The following is a 15,682-nucleotide window of genomic DNA, read 5'->3' on the forward strand; positions in this document are numbered from 1 at the left end:
AAGAAACTGAAACCTTACTCAAAAAAATAATGAAAGAAAAATTCCCTAATTTGGTGAAGGGAATAGACATGCAAGTCCAGGAGGAACAGACAGTCCCAAACAAGATGGATACAAAGAGGCTCACTCCAAGACACATCATCATTAAAATCCCAAAGGCTAAAGACAAAGAGAAAACCTTAAAAACAGCAAGAGAAAAGAAGTTAGTTACCTAGAGGCAAGTAACCATAAGTTCCTACTTGTAGGTACCAGAATCCAGAGTTGTTATTGATTTCCAGCAGCTGTCTCTCTTCTGGGGCCAGACAGTCGTGCAGGGAAGCTCTATTCATGGGGCCCGGGTGCCCAAGGCTGCAGTTGTTCTGGGCCAGTGCGAATTTTCAGCCCATGCCTTTGTGTACTGTTGTCCAGGCAAGACAATGGAAGCAGTCCAGGACCCATGTGCAGAGGGTCATAGTGTCCCAGGACTGGTGCCTAGGGATGCTCACATTCCAGCGTGGCACTCTGTCTCTGTGAGCTTGCTTCTGCCCATGTGAGGCCTAAACCGCAAGCAGACCTGGGTGTGCAGGTCCCCTGTGTGCCCTACTCCAACTGGGATGTGGGAAAGCCAAAAGACCATGAGAGCGAGCTTCTGCATGTGTTCTATTTTGAAAGCCAGTGCCCCAAACTCCCTGCATGATGGAAGTGTCCGGGATTTCAACCAGTGTGGGCCAGTGCTGGCCTTATTTGTCTTTGCCCCTCTTCTGGCCGCCATGTTCCTCAAGGGGCAAGGTCTCCCGTCTTGCAAAGGAGCACCGAGTCTCTTCCCTGGGCACAGTGTTGTGTGCTCTCCTGTGGTGTACTGATCTCCACCATACACATTTTTGGCCCTGCGCAGCCTCAGTACAATCTCCCTCCAGCTGGGGCCATGCACGCTATTTACTGTTGCCTCAGGCAGCAGCCTCCTTCCTCAGCCCCTCCCCTCCCCAGGAAGGCACAGGCTCTGTCAGGCTGCTGCTGCTGCTTTAATCCATAGACCTGGGCACTTCCCAGCTCCCCGCCACCTTGGAGTTCCCTCCAGGGAAGTGCAGTTTCTTTTGTTAATTTGGGATTCCTTCCCCTGCTCCCCAGTGATCTGGCCTGACCACCCTGTTACAGAGTGACTATTAAAATGTCCTATAAAAGATAGCTACATGAATTCTTTATCTGCGTGATGTTACTATGAGTATAAGCCAGTTTATTTACATTCCCTGTGTAATTTTCCAATTAAGACATTTAGTCCTAGACCAATTAGTCCTAGGAAAACCCAGTATACTTTCTAGGAATGGGTGTATTTTCTTTCTGCTCATAATTAAGAGCTAAGAAGCACAGGCCATCTTCCATAAATGCATGTAGGTTCTCAACCAGGCTTTTGGTGTAACCACTGCAGCTGTGTTGACTTTAGACCATAATCTCTGTTTTCTTCTTTGTTAACCCTCTTACTCTTTCCAAATGATTTTTCAAAGATACAAAGAATAAGTACATTTAACATGTGCCTACAGCTCTCCCTCCTGTCTCCTGCCTATGCCTTCCCTGAGCCCCAGTGGCATTTTTACGTCTTGCTTGTATTTTGCTCAGCTTCTAAACAGATGGTCCCAGCTAGCACTTCTCTTTTGGCCAACCTCCTACCTTATGCAAATGTGATCTTTGAACCAACAGCAGCACCATCACATGGGAACTTTTCAGAAATGCTAATATTTGGGTCTCACCCCAAGGAACTGCACCAGAAATTCTAAAGATGGGGCCCACCGATGTGTGTTTAAACCAGCCCTCCAGGTGATCCAGACACACTGCTTTAGAGAATGAGTGTACTCTTGTCTTCTTTCCTAGTCTGTGGTCTCTAGCTCATGGTGTCTCTCATCCACTCAGCATGCTTGCTCTGTTATCCAGGCAAATCCTTTATATACTTTTTAGAATAATTATGAATTATATTTTAAAACTGATTTGAGAGAGAGAGAGAGAAACACTGATTTGCATTGATTATGCATTTATTGGGATAGAACCCACAACCGTGGTATATCAGAACAACAGTCTAACCAATTGAGTGACTTGGCCAGGGTGAAGATAATCATAAGTCCTTAAGGAAGCCTATCTGATTGGTGTAATTATCACCCCTCCATAGCCAGTGAAGCACTTATGAGTACCCTACCTCACGGTCACTAGCTGGTCCATGCTTGAGCCACTAGGAATACCAGGCAACCTGGGTCCCACCAGGGGCCAGCTCTACTGAAAAACAGACCAGCACTGCTTCCCTGAGAAGAATGCAGCAGACAGAGCGAAGGGAGGCCTGCTCCTGTCCAATACGGGGGTGCCCAAAACCCAACATTTATTTATAAAAATTTGTTTCTTTATTCTTACATGTTTAAACTTCAGTCATATTCAAAGTACTCTCCTATTGAGATGTTTTTTCCACTGCTCAAAACAATTTTTGAATTTGATTTTGATGCCTTTTAGTTCTCGTGCCATTTTTTGTTTCACCTCTTCCACATTGGCAAAAAAGTTTCCCTTTGAATACTTTTTTCATCCGGGGAAACAAACAAACAAACAGAAGTTGTTCAGGGTGAAATTAGGTGAATGGGGCAGGTGAGGCATGGGGGTCATGCCGTTTTGGTCAAAAACTGCTAAACACTCAGAGTAGTGTGGGCAGGTGCACTTGTAAATCACCCATCATGAAATGGGCAAACACATTGAAAGAGTCTTCAAAAAAATTTACTGAAGCTGATTGCAACCTCACACAACAACATCAGCTGGTGCACTGATACAGATGGGTTCCTAGAATGCTCACCTACCAGAACAAGACTGTACTACAAGGGGCCCGCCCTCCAGAAGATAATTCTAGGTTCTTTTTTAGGTCCTCTCTCATAAATTATTCTTTAATTGAGTAGCTGTGTGCAATAATGACTCCAGGAGAGGCGTAATCAAAATTTTCTTTGTTGGATAACTTGGATTTTAGAGACTTTTAAGGAGGACAAAAGGCAACAATTAATGCTTGACAGTGTTGGAAACAGTCAGGGCAAGGCAGTTTACCTGTTCTGATATTTAAAGATGGTTCAAGTTAGGATTAAGATTAAAAATCCTATTATAAGTGACATAAGGATCAAATATATGTTATACAGACACCATTCAACCTATATCATTAAAGGAACTGTATTATTAGGTGTTTGCATTAGTGTGTAAAGGTATTATTCCTTTCCCTCTTTTTAAAATTAAGAAGCACTATATAAATCCAAGTGTAGTGACAACTTCAAAATATGGTTTAAAAACTTCAAGTTGCTTTGTTAAGGACAAGAATTAGTAGGGAGGGAATGAATTTCAGTGGAAATCTCATAAAACTGAAGAAAATAAATTGAGGAGGTTTTCTTGAACTTCTGAGTGGTGGCAAAATAAAGAAACAGACAAGTATTCTTACAAAACAGATGTGAGTTTCTAAGATTTATTCCATTGTAATTTAAAAGATGTCAGTAATTCATGCAGCTAATAACTACATCCAAAGTAGTCTTGTCCTACAGTTGGTTTGGGGGGAAAAATCCAAAACAAAAACAAAGCATGAAAACAGAACAAATATTTATTAGACATTAATGTAGCACTCATTTTCTCCCAGGAGCTTTTGACTTACTTGAAGAGTCAAGGTTAATGTATCTGAAGCAATACTGAAAGTACCAGATAATAGATGGTTAAGTGCTAAATTATGTTATCCTTGACGGGCTTCTCTTTGTACATTCTTGGAAATCTCATCTCTCATGATTTTATCTAATAACTATGTAGGTCAGTGTTTCTCAATCTTGAGTAATGTAGAGATAGGCTGTTGAAAAATTTTTCTTACATTCCTTCAGTATGGAACAAAAGAATGTTTATTATTATTTTACCAAAATATGTATCAATTTAAAAACAGGCACAAATTACTTAACCTTTCTCACTATGTGAGATGCAGGATGACTCAGCTCTCACCACTTCTTTATTCAAACTATTGTGAAATTATCCTTTATACACTTCCTGTGGGATTATTATTATTTTTACTGTGATTTGTACAAACACATCATGTGTGTAGAAACTCTGCTTGTGATACTGTCTCAGTATTTGGTAATAATTAATATACTGTGGATTGTCAACTTGACTGAGATAGAAATGAAAAGGTGAGAAATAAAATTTTGGTGATACTTCATATAAAGTAGCTACCTAGATGGTCCTAAACTCTCTTGTTACTTTTAAAAGATTGTCATAAAAGGTGAGTATTGGAAATACTGAGGGATCTTTGTTAAGTATATGTTTGTCTAACCACTATGCTGTGTACCTGAAATGAATACAAAATGATACTAACTGTAAATTATAATTTAAAAAAATTAAAAATATTTAAAAAAATAAATGAGCCCTGGCTGGTATGGCTCAGTTGGTTGGAGCATCTTCCCATAAACCAAAAGGTCACAGGTTCAATTCCCCATCAGGGCACGTACCCAGGTTACAGATTCAATCCCAGTTGGGGCATGTATGAGAAAGCAACCAATCGATGTTTCTCTCTCACATTGATGTCTCCCCCTCCACCCCAAGCAATGAAAAATGTCCTTGGGTGAGGATAAAATAAACTTAAAAAAATTTTTTTTAAATAAAAGATTTTATAGTATGAAGACATGGAATCCTCATTAAGACATATGAGATCTGTCCAGAAGGTATCCAGCCATGTATTATGAAAAAGAGACATTTATTGAAGTAGATACAAGATACAAGAAACTTAGTACACAGGACAATGATGCCTCAGTCCCCTTCAAAGTAGGCACCTTGGGACCTCACACAATTCTATCAATCGCCATCAGTTGCCCTGTTGTATTTTCCTGAATTTCATCGATGGTCTGAAATCTCTTCCCTTTCAAAGATGATTTTAGTTTTGGGAAAAGCCAAAAGTCACAGCGCACCAAATCTGGGCTGTAGGGGGGCTGTGTCATCTGGGCGATTTGATGTTTCACAAAAAAAACTCTGCAGGAGATATTATGCATGAGCGGGTGCATTGTTGTGATGAAGCTGCCAATCACCAGGTGCCCATAGCTGCAGCCTTCTGAATCATCCAAATAGTTTCCATGGAGGAATGTTCAAGCTTAATGCAAAATTTGATGCAGATTCATTGCTTTTCTCACTCGGTCATTTTGAATGCAATGGCCACACAGTACACATGCTCACTTAAGGGTGTCTACCACCCCCACTGACTAGTACAGTGAAGTTGTCATTATTTACACATACACATTCCAGTCCACTCTCCTTGGCTGACAGGTTACACTGATGATGTGCAAACCGTTCTTATATTAACAATGACTGTTCTTCTTCTGTGGGAAATCTTAATTAAAAACTGAGGTCAGCTTTGGTGCGTACAGCTGTGCCTCCCAGATCCCTTAAAACAAAGCATGTGGTGCCTCAACAACCAGCAGACGGCCTCCAGCTCTCAGTTCTTTTACGGATTTCTCAGCAGCAAAGAGCTGCCTAACCCAAGGGCACCTCCTTTCACGGGAGTCCACCTCCAAAAACTGATACAGGCAGTGGTGTTAAAACCTGTCTATTTCTCCTGAACAGGGACAATTCTGATGAGCCGGATATGCTCCAGTTGCCCTGTGGACTTGGCTGAGGCTTTGCTGGCCTGCACTGCAGCTCCACTTTGCTGTCTCAATCCTGCTCTCCTCCTCTCTCCGATTAGCTATGATTCTTAATAAATACTTGCATGGCAAGCCCCATCTTAGTTTGCTTCTGGAAAATCCAGTCAACAAAAGCTCCCATGAATTTCTCTGAGGATCCCCCTGAAGGGGTGAGAAGGCCTCTTCCGCAGCCCTGATTGTTCTTGTAAGCTTCATGTCTGCAAGGTCAGCTTCCAGTTAGATGCTCCTGCCAGCATTTTAAATCCAACAGGTTCAAAGCTGATGCAAAATTATCTGTTGGGCTCCTACCCAGAACAACTTGTGGGCTTTTTTCCTCCTGTTTTATAATTTATTTAATGATACTACCATTGCATTCTCACAGGATCAAATGTTTGGAAGTGATTTTGATTCCTCACACATCTTGCTCTGTAAATCTACTCTATTATTCATGCTCTTAACATGGCAAAGACTTGACTCATTTCTCCAGGGATTCACTTCCCTCTAGACAAGGGATGCTGCTGAAATAATAATGGAGAGCTTCACTTCACTTGAGGAATATTTATACTCTTTAATAGTTTCCTTTCCCTTCCCTTCTACTCTGTAGACTTTAAAAGACAAAAACTGTGTGTGTGTGTGTGTATGTATGTGTTTTCATAAAGGACACATATACAAAACTCTAACCCCCAAACACCCACTTATTTGAAAGCAGATATGTTGGCTCACATATTAAATAAAAGATTAATGCTTTGAGAGGATGACAGCAAATGTCCAAAGCTTAACTTTCCTTCTGCAATTAAGATTAGTGCATTAGTTGGTAAAATGAAATATTTATTTTGTCCCAGCTGAAGATAAAATAAATTCAATTTTCTTTCTCTTTCTTTTATATTGAGCTACAAAACAAAGAAAGCCAAGTCTTAATAAATGCCAAAGTAATAATTTTATAACATAGACATTAAACCTGTGTGTAAATGTTAGTATGTGGTTTAGAAGTCTATGAAAATGTACATATTTTTAAAAGGAGTCAACTCATTAACAGAACCTAACGTTTGTAATTGAAAGTTGAGTTGTCAGTTACAAATGAGAAACTGAGGTGTTTGTGAGAGAGAAATTGTGAGGAAAGCAGTAGAACATTTCCTGCCCATGTGTGCAGTCTTGAGGATTTGTCACGGCCATGACGAACCCGGCGACCATCACCACAGCACCAATGGGAAGCATGACACAGGACATAATCTTATCGGAGTGTGTCCAAGGTTCTTCAGACAGTTTCAGATAACATGCTGACGGAATGATAAAAATTAGGGGAGCTGCACAGAGCACACCCTGCACATCGAAAATGAGAAACGAGATAATGTTATCAGATGAAACATTCCTTGGGCAGTTTTTAAAAACATTTACAAAATGTATTTGTCATTGCATATGTCAAAAGTTGTATAGGACTGATTAACTCAAAGGAAAGAAAAAAATTCCAAGAAATAGTTATTTTTTTCTTTTCTGATGGCATATTTATAAAGGAGAAGAGTAAAATAAGAGTAAAAATATACATAATAGAGTAAAATAGAATTCAGTAAAATAATAAATAGACTAGAAAAAAATAATCAGAATACAATTCAGAAAGTAAAAAAGATGGTAAGATTGACCTCTGGCAAACTCTTGAAATTTTCCGTATTTTCAGTTATATCATATTAGCTTATACTCTTCATTTCAAATTTCTGTTATCTCCTGTGCTGCTCAGATCTAAGAGGTCTGTTTGTCATTGTGCATGCGAGGGAAACATTGAGTGGTATATAGGGCATATTGTCTTTTATTTTTACCTGAGATTCCATAAAAGTAGATGCCTGTCTATATGAGAAAGGAAAACTATAGCCCAAGGGCACTCAGCATGAATTCTCATTTCTATATCATCTTTCAGATAAAACTAAGCACATTAATTATCCTAGAAAATTGACAGCAGAACTAAATGACTATGACTCATTCACCCTTTCCCACAGTAGTTTATGGATAAATCTAACCTGAGGGGAAATGTCAGACTGAAAATTATGAGTAGGGTTATCTATCATAAAAATACCAAGAGTCTTTTACTTCAAAGGAAAAGAAACTTTCCTCTCAATGAGGCCAAATTTGCACTAGAATGTTTGCAAAAACAATAATGTTAAAAGTTACGGCATTTTGGCTTATAGATTTTTCTAATTATATTAAGTGTTAATTATATAATATATTAAACAAAATATAACAGACATTAATAAAATATAATAGTATGACAAACTATTTTTTAAGCCATAAAACATAAGTTGTTTTTTTAATAACTACACTTAATAGCAAATGTGATATTGGTATAAAATTAAAAGCAAGGGTTCCATAAAATATGTTTTGCTATATTTGAAAAAGCTATGAAATTTAAAAATATATAAAGACATAGAAAGAAGACCTTATGCACCTATCACTTGTAGTTTGAAAGCCTTTTGGCATGTTATTTTGGTAATTTTAAATTTGATTTTTTTTTCCAAAAACATTTGGAAGCTTTTTGACACCTTTGGTAATTAGGTGAAATAACAAAAAACTGATTTTGAAGTTGGATGATGTAAAAAAACACTTTGTATCTTAAAAATAGTTTTAAAGAAAATATTTTCTCAATATCACCATTTACTAGAATTATTGGCTTTTATAATAAGTACCATCCTCATACCAGAACTATCATAAGTATGATTCCAAAAATATATCAAAATTTCTTTTTACAAAAGCAGCAAATGTATAGAAAAGTGCTTATTAAGGGGGACACATCATAAAATCAGACTAGCTAGGCAGCATCTAAAAATCTGGGGAAGAATAGGACTGACGACATTTCACTGAAAGTGTTTCTACAATCAGAGATATAAGAATGAGAAACTATTAAGAGATACCAAATTGTATTCTAATTTAAAATATATGAACAATATAATTTTGTTATTTGTAGCACCTGAATACAGATGCATATCTACAAAGGTATATATGTATAAAGAATTAGTTTTCATATGACTAGAATTAAATGAATTATGGATTCCTTGAGCTCTATCATGACCCTTGAAATTAACATTGTTTTTTAAATTATAAGAAATCCTGGTTGACTCTGTGTTTATAATAATTATTATTCTTTAATGTCTTGGAAGTAATTTTTTTAAACACTAAAAAGGTAATTAAAACACAAATATATATATATGTATGTATAATATGTGTGTATGGAGAAAGCCTTTTCTCTTTATAGAACAAACTATAATTCATCTGGAATTGTGGGGTGTAAAAGTGCTATCAGGATAAAAAATGCCACCAGCTGCTGCTAAGAAGCTGTCATCACTCAGCATTTTGTGACTGTTCCAAACCTAACTTGCTGGGCAGTGCAAAGCAATGAATGTTCTGTTTGTATTATAATTCTTAAGAGTTGAGAAAGTAGCAATTAGTGGAAAAATTATATAGCTGATAATTGTATTGGAAGAAGTCCAGTTGGGTATCTTGTCTGAATAGCAGTTACTTCTTAATATTAGAAAGCTTAGTCTTGCTAGAAGTTGTTTGTAGTACCCAAGGTCAAATGTAAAATGATAGAACAGTTCCATCTGCTGTATTTCATAAAAAGAAGACAGCTTATTTGATCTATTTAATATAGCTGTGCTTGAAAATATACCACTGGCCTTGGAATAATTTTTGAAATAAATTTCATAATTGTTTATTAAAGAGACAAAAATAGAGCCTTATTTATAAAGCCAGGACAGCACTCTTCTGTGATAATAACAATATTGATGCCACAGCGTTTTGCAGGGAAATAACAGAAGGTGTTAACAATTTTTACTGGCAATACAGATTGGAAAAGTATCTGAATTCTCCTACCTGAATAGAAACCTCTCAAATGATGGAAGAGGCTGAAAACTAAATAAAAGACTGCTATACCTTTTAAATTTCTACTTTGTAGTCAGTCTGGGCTCTTGAAATGTATTCCTGTACCTTAAAAAGAAATTCCAGTTCAGAAGGCTTTCGCTGCTTGGACCATGCCTTGCTCAGCCTGATCACTGTATGTTTACATATGGGCTCTCACTGGGTAACTGACTGCCTTTTTCCCTTCCACTGGAAACTGCACGCAGTGCTTGTTGGGCTGGTTACTCTGGCCACAACCACCAGCTGCTTCATCTTTTCTCTTTGTACTGCTGCAAGTCAAAACCCATAGGGCCCAATTTACGCAGATGCCTCTTCTCTGTGACAGCAACATCAGTGTGAGATGCTACCAAGAAGAGGAAATAATTATTTTATTTGCTTCTAAAATGAATCCTTTAAAATCGAGGGCGTGTTTGCTTTGGAAAACTGTCATTGTTGTCTGCTGCCATGAAAACAATGAAATAAAAGGGAAGATAAGTTCTAAATGGGGTTTTGCTTTTTATTAAATAATTAACAGGACCCCGAGTAATTTGCCCTATACTTTTTCTTACACTAAGTAACAGTATTTCCCTAACTTTGCAAACTTATCCGTGAAAATCATTATTCTACTTAGTGAAGATTCAGAAACTGCAATAGAAAAGAATCCCTAAAGCACTACTATTAACTAAAATAAAAGCCTTTAGTTAAAAATTATTTGTTTAGATGGAAAACTTTTAGTTTCATATTATTTCATCTCACAGTACTTATTTTAACCCATTATTACAGTCTATCCATATATATTACAGATTACTTTTACAGATAAACACAATGCTTAGATTTTTAACTTAAAAATAAATAGAGAAATGAATGTACTTATTTTACATAATGTAAAGTCTATACTTAGGAAATCTCAGGCTAACATAGTGCTTAAAAATGAGGGCTCTAGGATTTGAAAGCCCTTGTTCAAATCTTGATTCTGCCACTACAACTAGTGTGACCCTATTAATCACTTTGTGCCTGAGTTTCTTCATCTGTAAAATCAATGCAGATTAAGGAAGATAATACATGCAAAACACTTGGCACAGAGAAAATACTCAATACATGTTAGCTCACATTATTGTTCTGAACTGGAACAGAGCATGCTTTAGCTACTTTTAAAGTGTTGCATGATCCAGCCTACATCAGTTACTGACAGAAATGATGCTTGATGTGGCTCTATTGGACGTGACAAATCCCCACACAAAAGGAATTTAAATAAAGACCTGAATATATTATTGTGCATACCAAAAAACTTTTGATTGGGAAAACATGTGCTCAGGTGGTCTGAAAGAGACAGGAGATCGTACATTTTATTAACCTACAAAGTACTTTAAAACTAGTATAATTATCTTGGGTTATTAGATCATAACAGACAATTTAGCACTCTTCTCTAATTGTTTTTTATGAATGTCTATACAAAGTTTTTAAAAATCCAAGGAACTACAGTCATGTTTAAAATTTTTTTAAATAGTCCTCTACAACCAACTTAGATCTTGACTTTATAACAGATATTTGGCAAATATTCTTCTCTGATTACAATACCAGAATTCTGTCTTAACCACAGAAAATTTTTAACATAAGTACAATAGAGAATATTTAATAGATTATGTGCTTACAATTTTGTTGCTCAAGTGTCAGGGAAGTTAGCAATTAACAGAAAGTAATGGCCAATTTTTTAAAAAAATAAAGCATTTCTGAAGAATAAGCAATATGTGTATGGCTTGAAGAACTTAAAGGAAATAAAAAATTGTTAGGCTATCAAGATGTAGTGAGTGGTCAGGTAGTTGATAAACATATTTCTTTCATATCAAAATCCTACAATATTTAAAAAAATGTGAACTCAAATGAGACTTTTCAGAAAATAAGAAATAACAGCTGTCAATGTGTTGATAATCTCCTTGGCATACTTCAAGGACTACTATTACTGTCAACACCAACAAATTTTTGTAACACCCAATTTTCTGATGCTACACTAAAGAATATCTCTTATGTCCAGGAACATCTCTAGAAATAGCTCCTGAATGTGGCTTCAAGGGGCAATCACCCATGTGGTAATTTGAGCACTGTGTCCTTAGCACTCTGCCAGATACCGTGGAGGATGGAGATGGCACCTAAATTCAATCTTGTCTTCAAACAGTTTATAATTTGGTAAGGAAGAAAAGCTTGTGGACAGTCTAAACAGTACATGATACAAGATAATACATAAATCAAGTCAGTATGTTAAGGTAGCAGTCATCCATTTACATAGATCAAGGTTGGAACATGAAAAGATTTTGAGTGAAGCTACTAGGCTTTGGCTTATGCAAAACTGGGATGTAAGTACACATTACCTTTGATTTTTTTCCATCTCCCATGACCTTTCTTTTCATTGCTGGTGGAATAGATAGTTCCCCAGTCCCATGTTGTTTGGGAAGCTGCCTACTTCCTACTTCCCATATACTCTACTACAAGAAAATCCCTAAGAGTGTACTCTTAATTGAATCTTCCACTGCTTTTGTCTGGAACTTCAAATCCAGATGGCAATTAGAAAGAACAACATCTTGGGCACTGACAATACTTTCACCTATCCCTCAATTCTCAATGCAATGAGTAAATAATGACTTAAGATTTCACCTATAAAAGTCAGCTCTCTGTGGTTCATGGCTAATAAATGCTAAGTGCTATGATTCTGAGACATTATGCATGCCTCACCAAATGGCATCATTATCCTAGTTCTACAAAGTAGAACCACAGAGTTTTTCTGTCCTCCCAATTGTATCTGTCACCAAATCTTGTCAATCTTTTCTTGAAAGTGTTTTTTGGGAGTTCATCTACATCCCTTTGTCTTCTTTATTGCCTACAGAGCACCTGAACTTTCACGTTTATTTGTGAGAATATAAGCTTCATGGAAGCATGAATCCTTTCTGATTTCCTCCCATTATTGTATATCTATTGTGTGGCACATAGTGATTATTCAGTATATATCTGCTCCATGTATACATGAGTTAGAAGTTGCATTAGACCTTAAATCTTTGTAAGATTTGGACATAATTAAAGGAAAATAATAATTAAAGGAAAGAATAAACACAAGCCAAAGAATAAAAGAACTAATATGACTTTCTAGGCCAAAAATAAGATTGATTAGAAATGAGAGTATACTTTGAGGAAATGGTAAATAACTTTCCATAGAAGGCATGAGATCAGATTATAGAGGCAACAGAGCTTATGCTTGTTCTGGTGGGGAAAGTGGAGATTTTTAAGCAGGATGGTGATAAAATGTAAGAAAAACTTAAATATGCATTAGGGAAAGCAAAAAGCCAATATAAATTCAGATGTGATATAATGGGAACAAAGATTTGGAAGGTAGCAGGAGAGATTACAAGGGAAAGTTCTAGAGAGAGAAAAAAATATTTTAAAGAAAAAGAACATGGATAATTATAAATAAATGTGGGGTATGGATATCACTCTATTTTTTTTATATTACTCTATTTTAGTGAAACTCTCTAGACTTATTTTTACTTGGCAAAGGAAGTCCAGATGCATTAACTTTTAGTTATTTTTAGCAATATCTATGTATTATAGAAAATAAAACATGAAAAAGTGCTCAGAATCAGGGTGTCTCCACCTCAGCACTTTTGACACTTTGAATTGGATAACTCTTTGTTGTGGGAGCTGTCTTGTGCATTGTAGGATGTTTAGCAGCATCTCTTGCCTCTACCCACTAGATGCCAATAGCAACTGCCTACCCAGTTGTGACAAACAAAAATGTCTCTAGACATTGCTAAATGTCCCATGGAGGTGGAGGGAAAACATTTTCCCCATTGGAGAATCACAGCTCTAAAAGTATATAGTCCCATAAAATGCATAATATCATCCTTATAAATATTTACTATAATATAACAAACACATTTTAAATCCGCTTCAGAAAGCAACAACTTCTTTAAAGGAAAATACATCTTATGTTAAATGTAAAGATCATTTTTAAAGTGATGTTTAGAAAGGAAGGTGTAAACCTTTAAACATACTTACACTGAGTTCTAAAACTATTCCAAGGCAATCAATCAGCAATGGCACGAGTGTGGCTGTGGTAATGATAACCACTGTTATGATTATGTGGAAAACAAATGAAAGATTCCCACCAAAAAACACATTGGCAATTACCTGTCAAATAAAGAGATTAGTTAGTGGGGTCTATTATGCTAAGTGAAATAAGCCAGTCAATGAAAGACAAATAACATAGAATCTCACTTATAAGTGAAATTTAATGAATAAAACAAACTAATGACCAAAATAGAATCAGAGGCATAAAAACATGGAACAGACTCACAGTGACTGGAAGGGTGGGGGAAATTGGGAACTGGTTGGAAGAAGGGGAAGTTCCAGAATAGTCAAAGAGCATATATGCATGACCCATGGACATGGACAGCAGTGTGGGGATTAACTATGGGAATGGGGAGTGGGCTAGATGGAAGGGGGCAAAATTGGGACAACTGTAATAACATAAACAACAAAATATTTGAAAGAAAAAAATTACTATTATAGGGAATACCACTTAAAACTAAAAAAAATAGATTATTTAGAAAGAGATTCTTAGATACATGCAGGATTTATTAAGAGAGTAGTTCATATTATGGTATTTAGGACTTTATAAAATACTACCAATCAAATTTTAAGCCATATGAACGTTCTACCTTCTCCAAAGTACTTGCACAAAGGCATACACACATCAATAACAGGTATTCTTTGTTGAACTATTAGACAGGCAGTATATAGCATATTAATTGTGAACAAATGTATTTCTGCAGTGTAAGAGAGAACTTTGGAAGTTGCGTTTCCTTCTTCCTTGAGTCCAACAAAGTTACCATTAAGACAAACCACAAATGCTATTTAGATTATTTAAATGACCTCTAAGAAAAGAGGTCCCATAATTTCCTTTAATACCAATGGATGTGTAATATTCTTTACTAACAGGAAATCAGTGTTATGTAATCTAAGCCCTGTTTGATACAAGTTATGGTAAATCTATTTTATCTTGCCTTTCCTAAACAAAAATGGAGAAAAACTGATCACCATTTTCCATTGATATGCAATTAACAGTTACCTAATTAATATGTCCTACACTGTGATTTGATTTGCAAAAAACATGTCTAGATGATTCCAATTCTTAGAACTTAACATTCTAATTGGAGATATCCACCCAATCTAATGAAACAAAATAGTAATCAATTTGTGACAGGATAAAAAAAAAAAAAAAAAAGATCACAGAGAATCTAGAACTAGAAGAAGCTATATTTACTTAGATCTGTCTCTCTTAAAGTAATGGATTTTCAGCATTTCTGAAATGTGTTTGTCATACCTTGGCTTGAGATGAGACTTGAAACATGTATAAGATTTAGAGTAGAATTATAAAAAGGAACAACAGTGTGAAAAAGAGCAAATAGGTAAGAACAAGAATGATACTTATGAATGACATGGAGGAGAAAGTCTGAACAGGGTGGTGACTACATGAAAAATCCATGAGGCAAGAGTTGGAGGTGGTAGGAGATGTCCAGAGGCAGGGAGACCTTAAGAAAACCAACTCTCTAAGCTGTGGTAAGTAACATTCCCCATAGACCAATGCAACCATAACTCTCCTTAATAGTTTAATGGGGATACTTAATAACTTTTATTCATTTATGGTTTTAAAATTGGCAATGTCTTTCCAAATACTATCTTGTTTAAAATTCATTTTTTTAGAGGCCTCTATGATAGAATTTTAATAATGAAAGATCATTAGTGAGTCAGGCTAATGAGACAGGCTTTCGGTACCCTTGTATGTGGCTGACTATTTTACCTATAAATAGAAATGGTTTTGATTATGTTTATGTCAACTGTATATTTGTGTGTGTGTCTGTGCATGCATGTGTGTATATAGAAAGAAGGAAAAGAGAAAGAGAGTGAATGGGTGAGGTATATACAAGGTTCCCCTGCCTAGTAATTGCTTTGGTAGCAGAGATCTTGATTTAGTTTTGTCTTCCTGTCATGGTAGCTAGAAAGGAAATACAAGTTCCAAGTACTGAAGACATTAACTGTGCAGGTGGAGTGACTCAGACTGTCCACAAACAGTTCACCAGAAACCATATGAGAATGCACCATCTGTTATTGCTCATCTACAGGTCAGA

At 36.3% G+C, this 15,682-nt stretch overlaps 1 protein-coding gene across 3 annotated transcripts in view; it reads right to left on the reverse strand.

Moving 5' to 3' along the window:
* Positions 1-4,691: 4,691 nt before the first annotated feature.
* The window catches only part of SLC38A11 (solute carrier family 38 member 11), a 51,865-nt gene continuing 40,874 nt past the window's right edge, over positions 4,692-15,682 (reverse strand). Inside the window, exons 11-12 of one of the 3 annotated variants that reach the window (XM_090280377.1) lie at positions 13,551-13,682; positions 4,692-6,947 (exon numbers count right to left, since the gene is read on the reverse strand). In XM_090280377.1, coding sequence (XP_090136503.1) covers positions 6,699-6,947; positions 13,551-13,682 — 381 coding nt within the window. In that variant the 3' untranslated portion in view covers positions 4,692-6,698. Of the gene's footprint in view, positions 6,948-9,552; positions 9,597-13,550; positions 13,683-15,682 lie in introns of those variants that run through there. The other 2 variants (XM_090280382.1, XM_090280390.1) reach the window with 2 other exon arrangements.

The sequence above is a fragment of the Furipterus horrens genome, unplaced genomic scaffold (genome assembly GCF_987537825.1).
Source record: "Furipterus horrens unplaced genomic scaffold, mFurHor1.1.pri manual_scaffold_1, whole genome shotgun sequence".
Taxonomy (NCBI): domain Eukaryota; kingdom Metazoa; phylum Chordata; class Mammalia; order Chiroptera; family Furipteridae; genus Furipterus; species Furipterus horrens.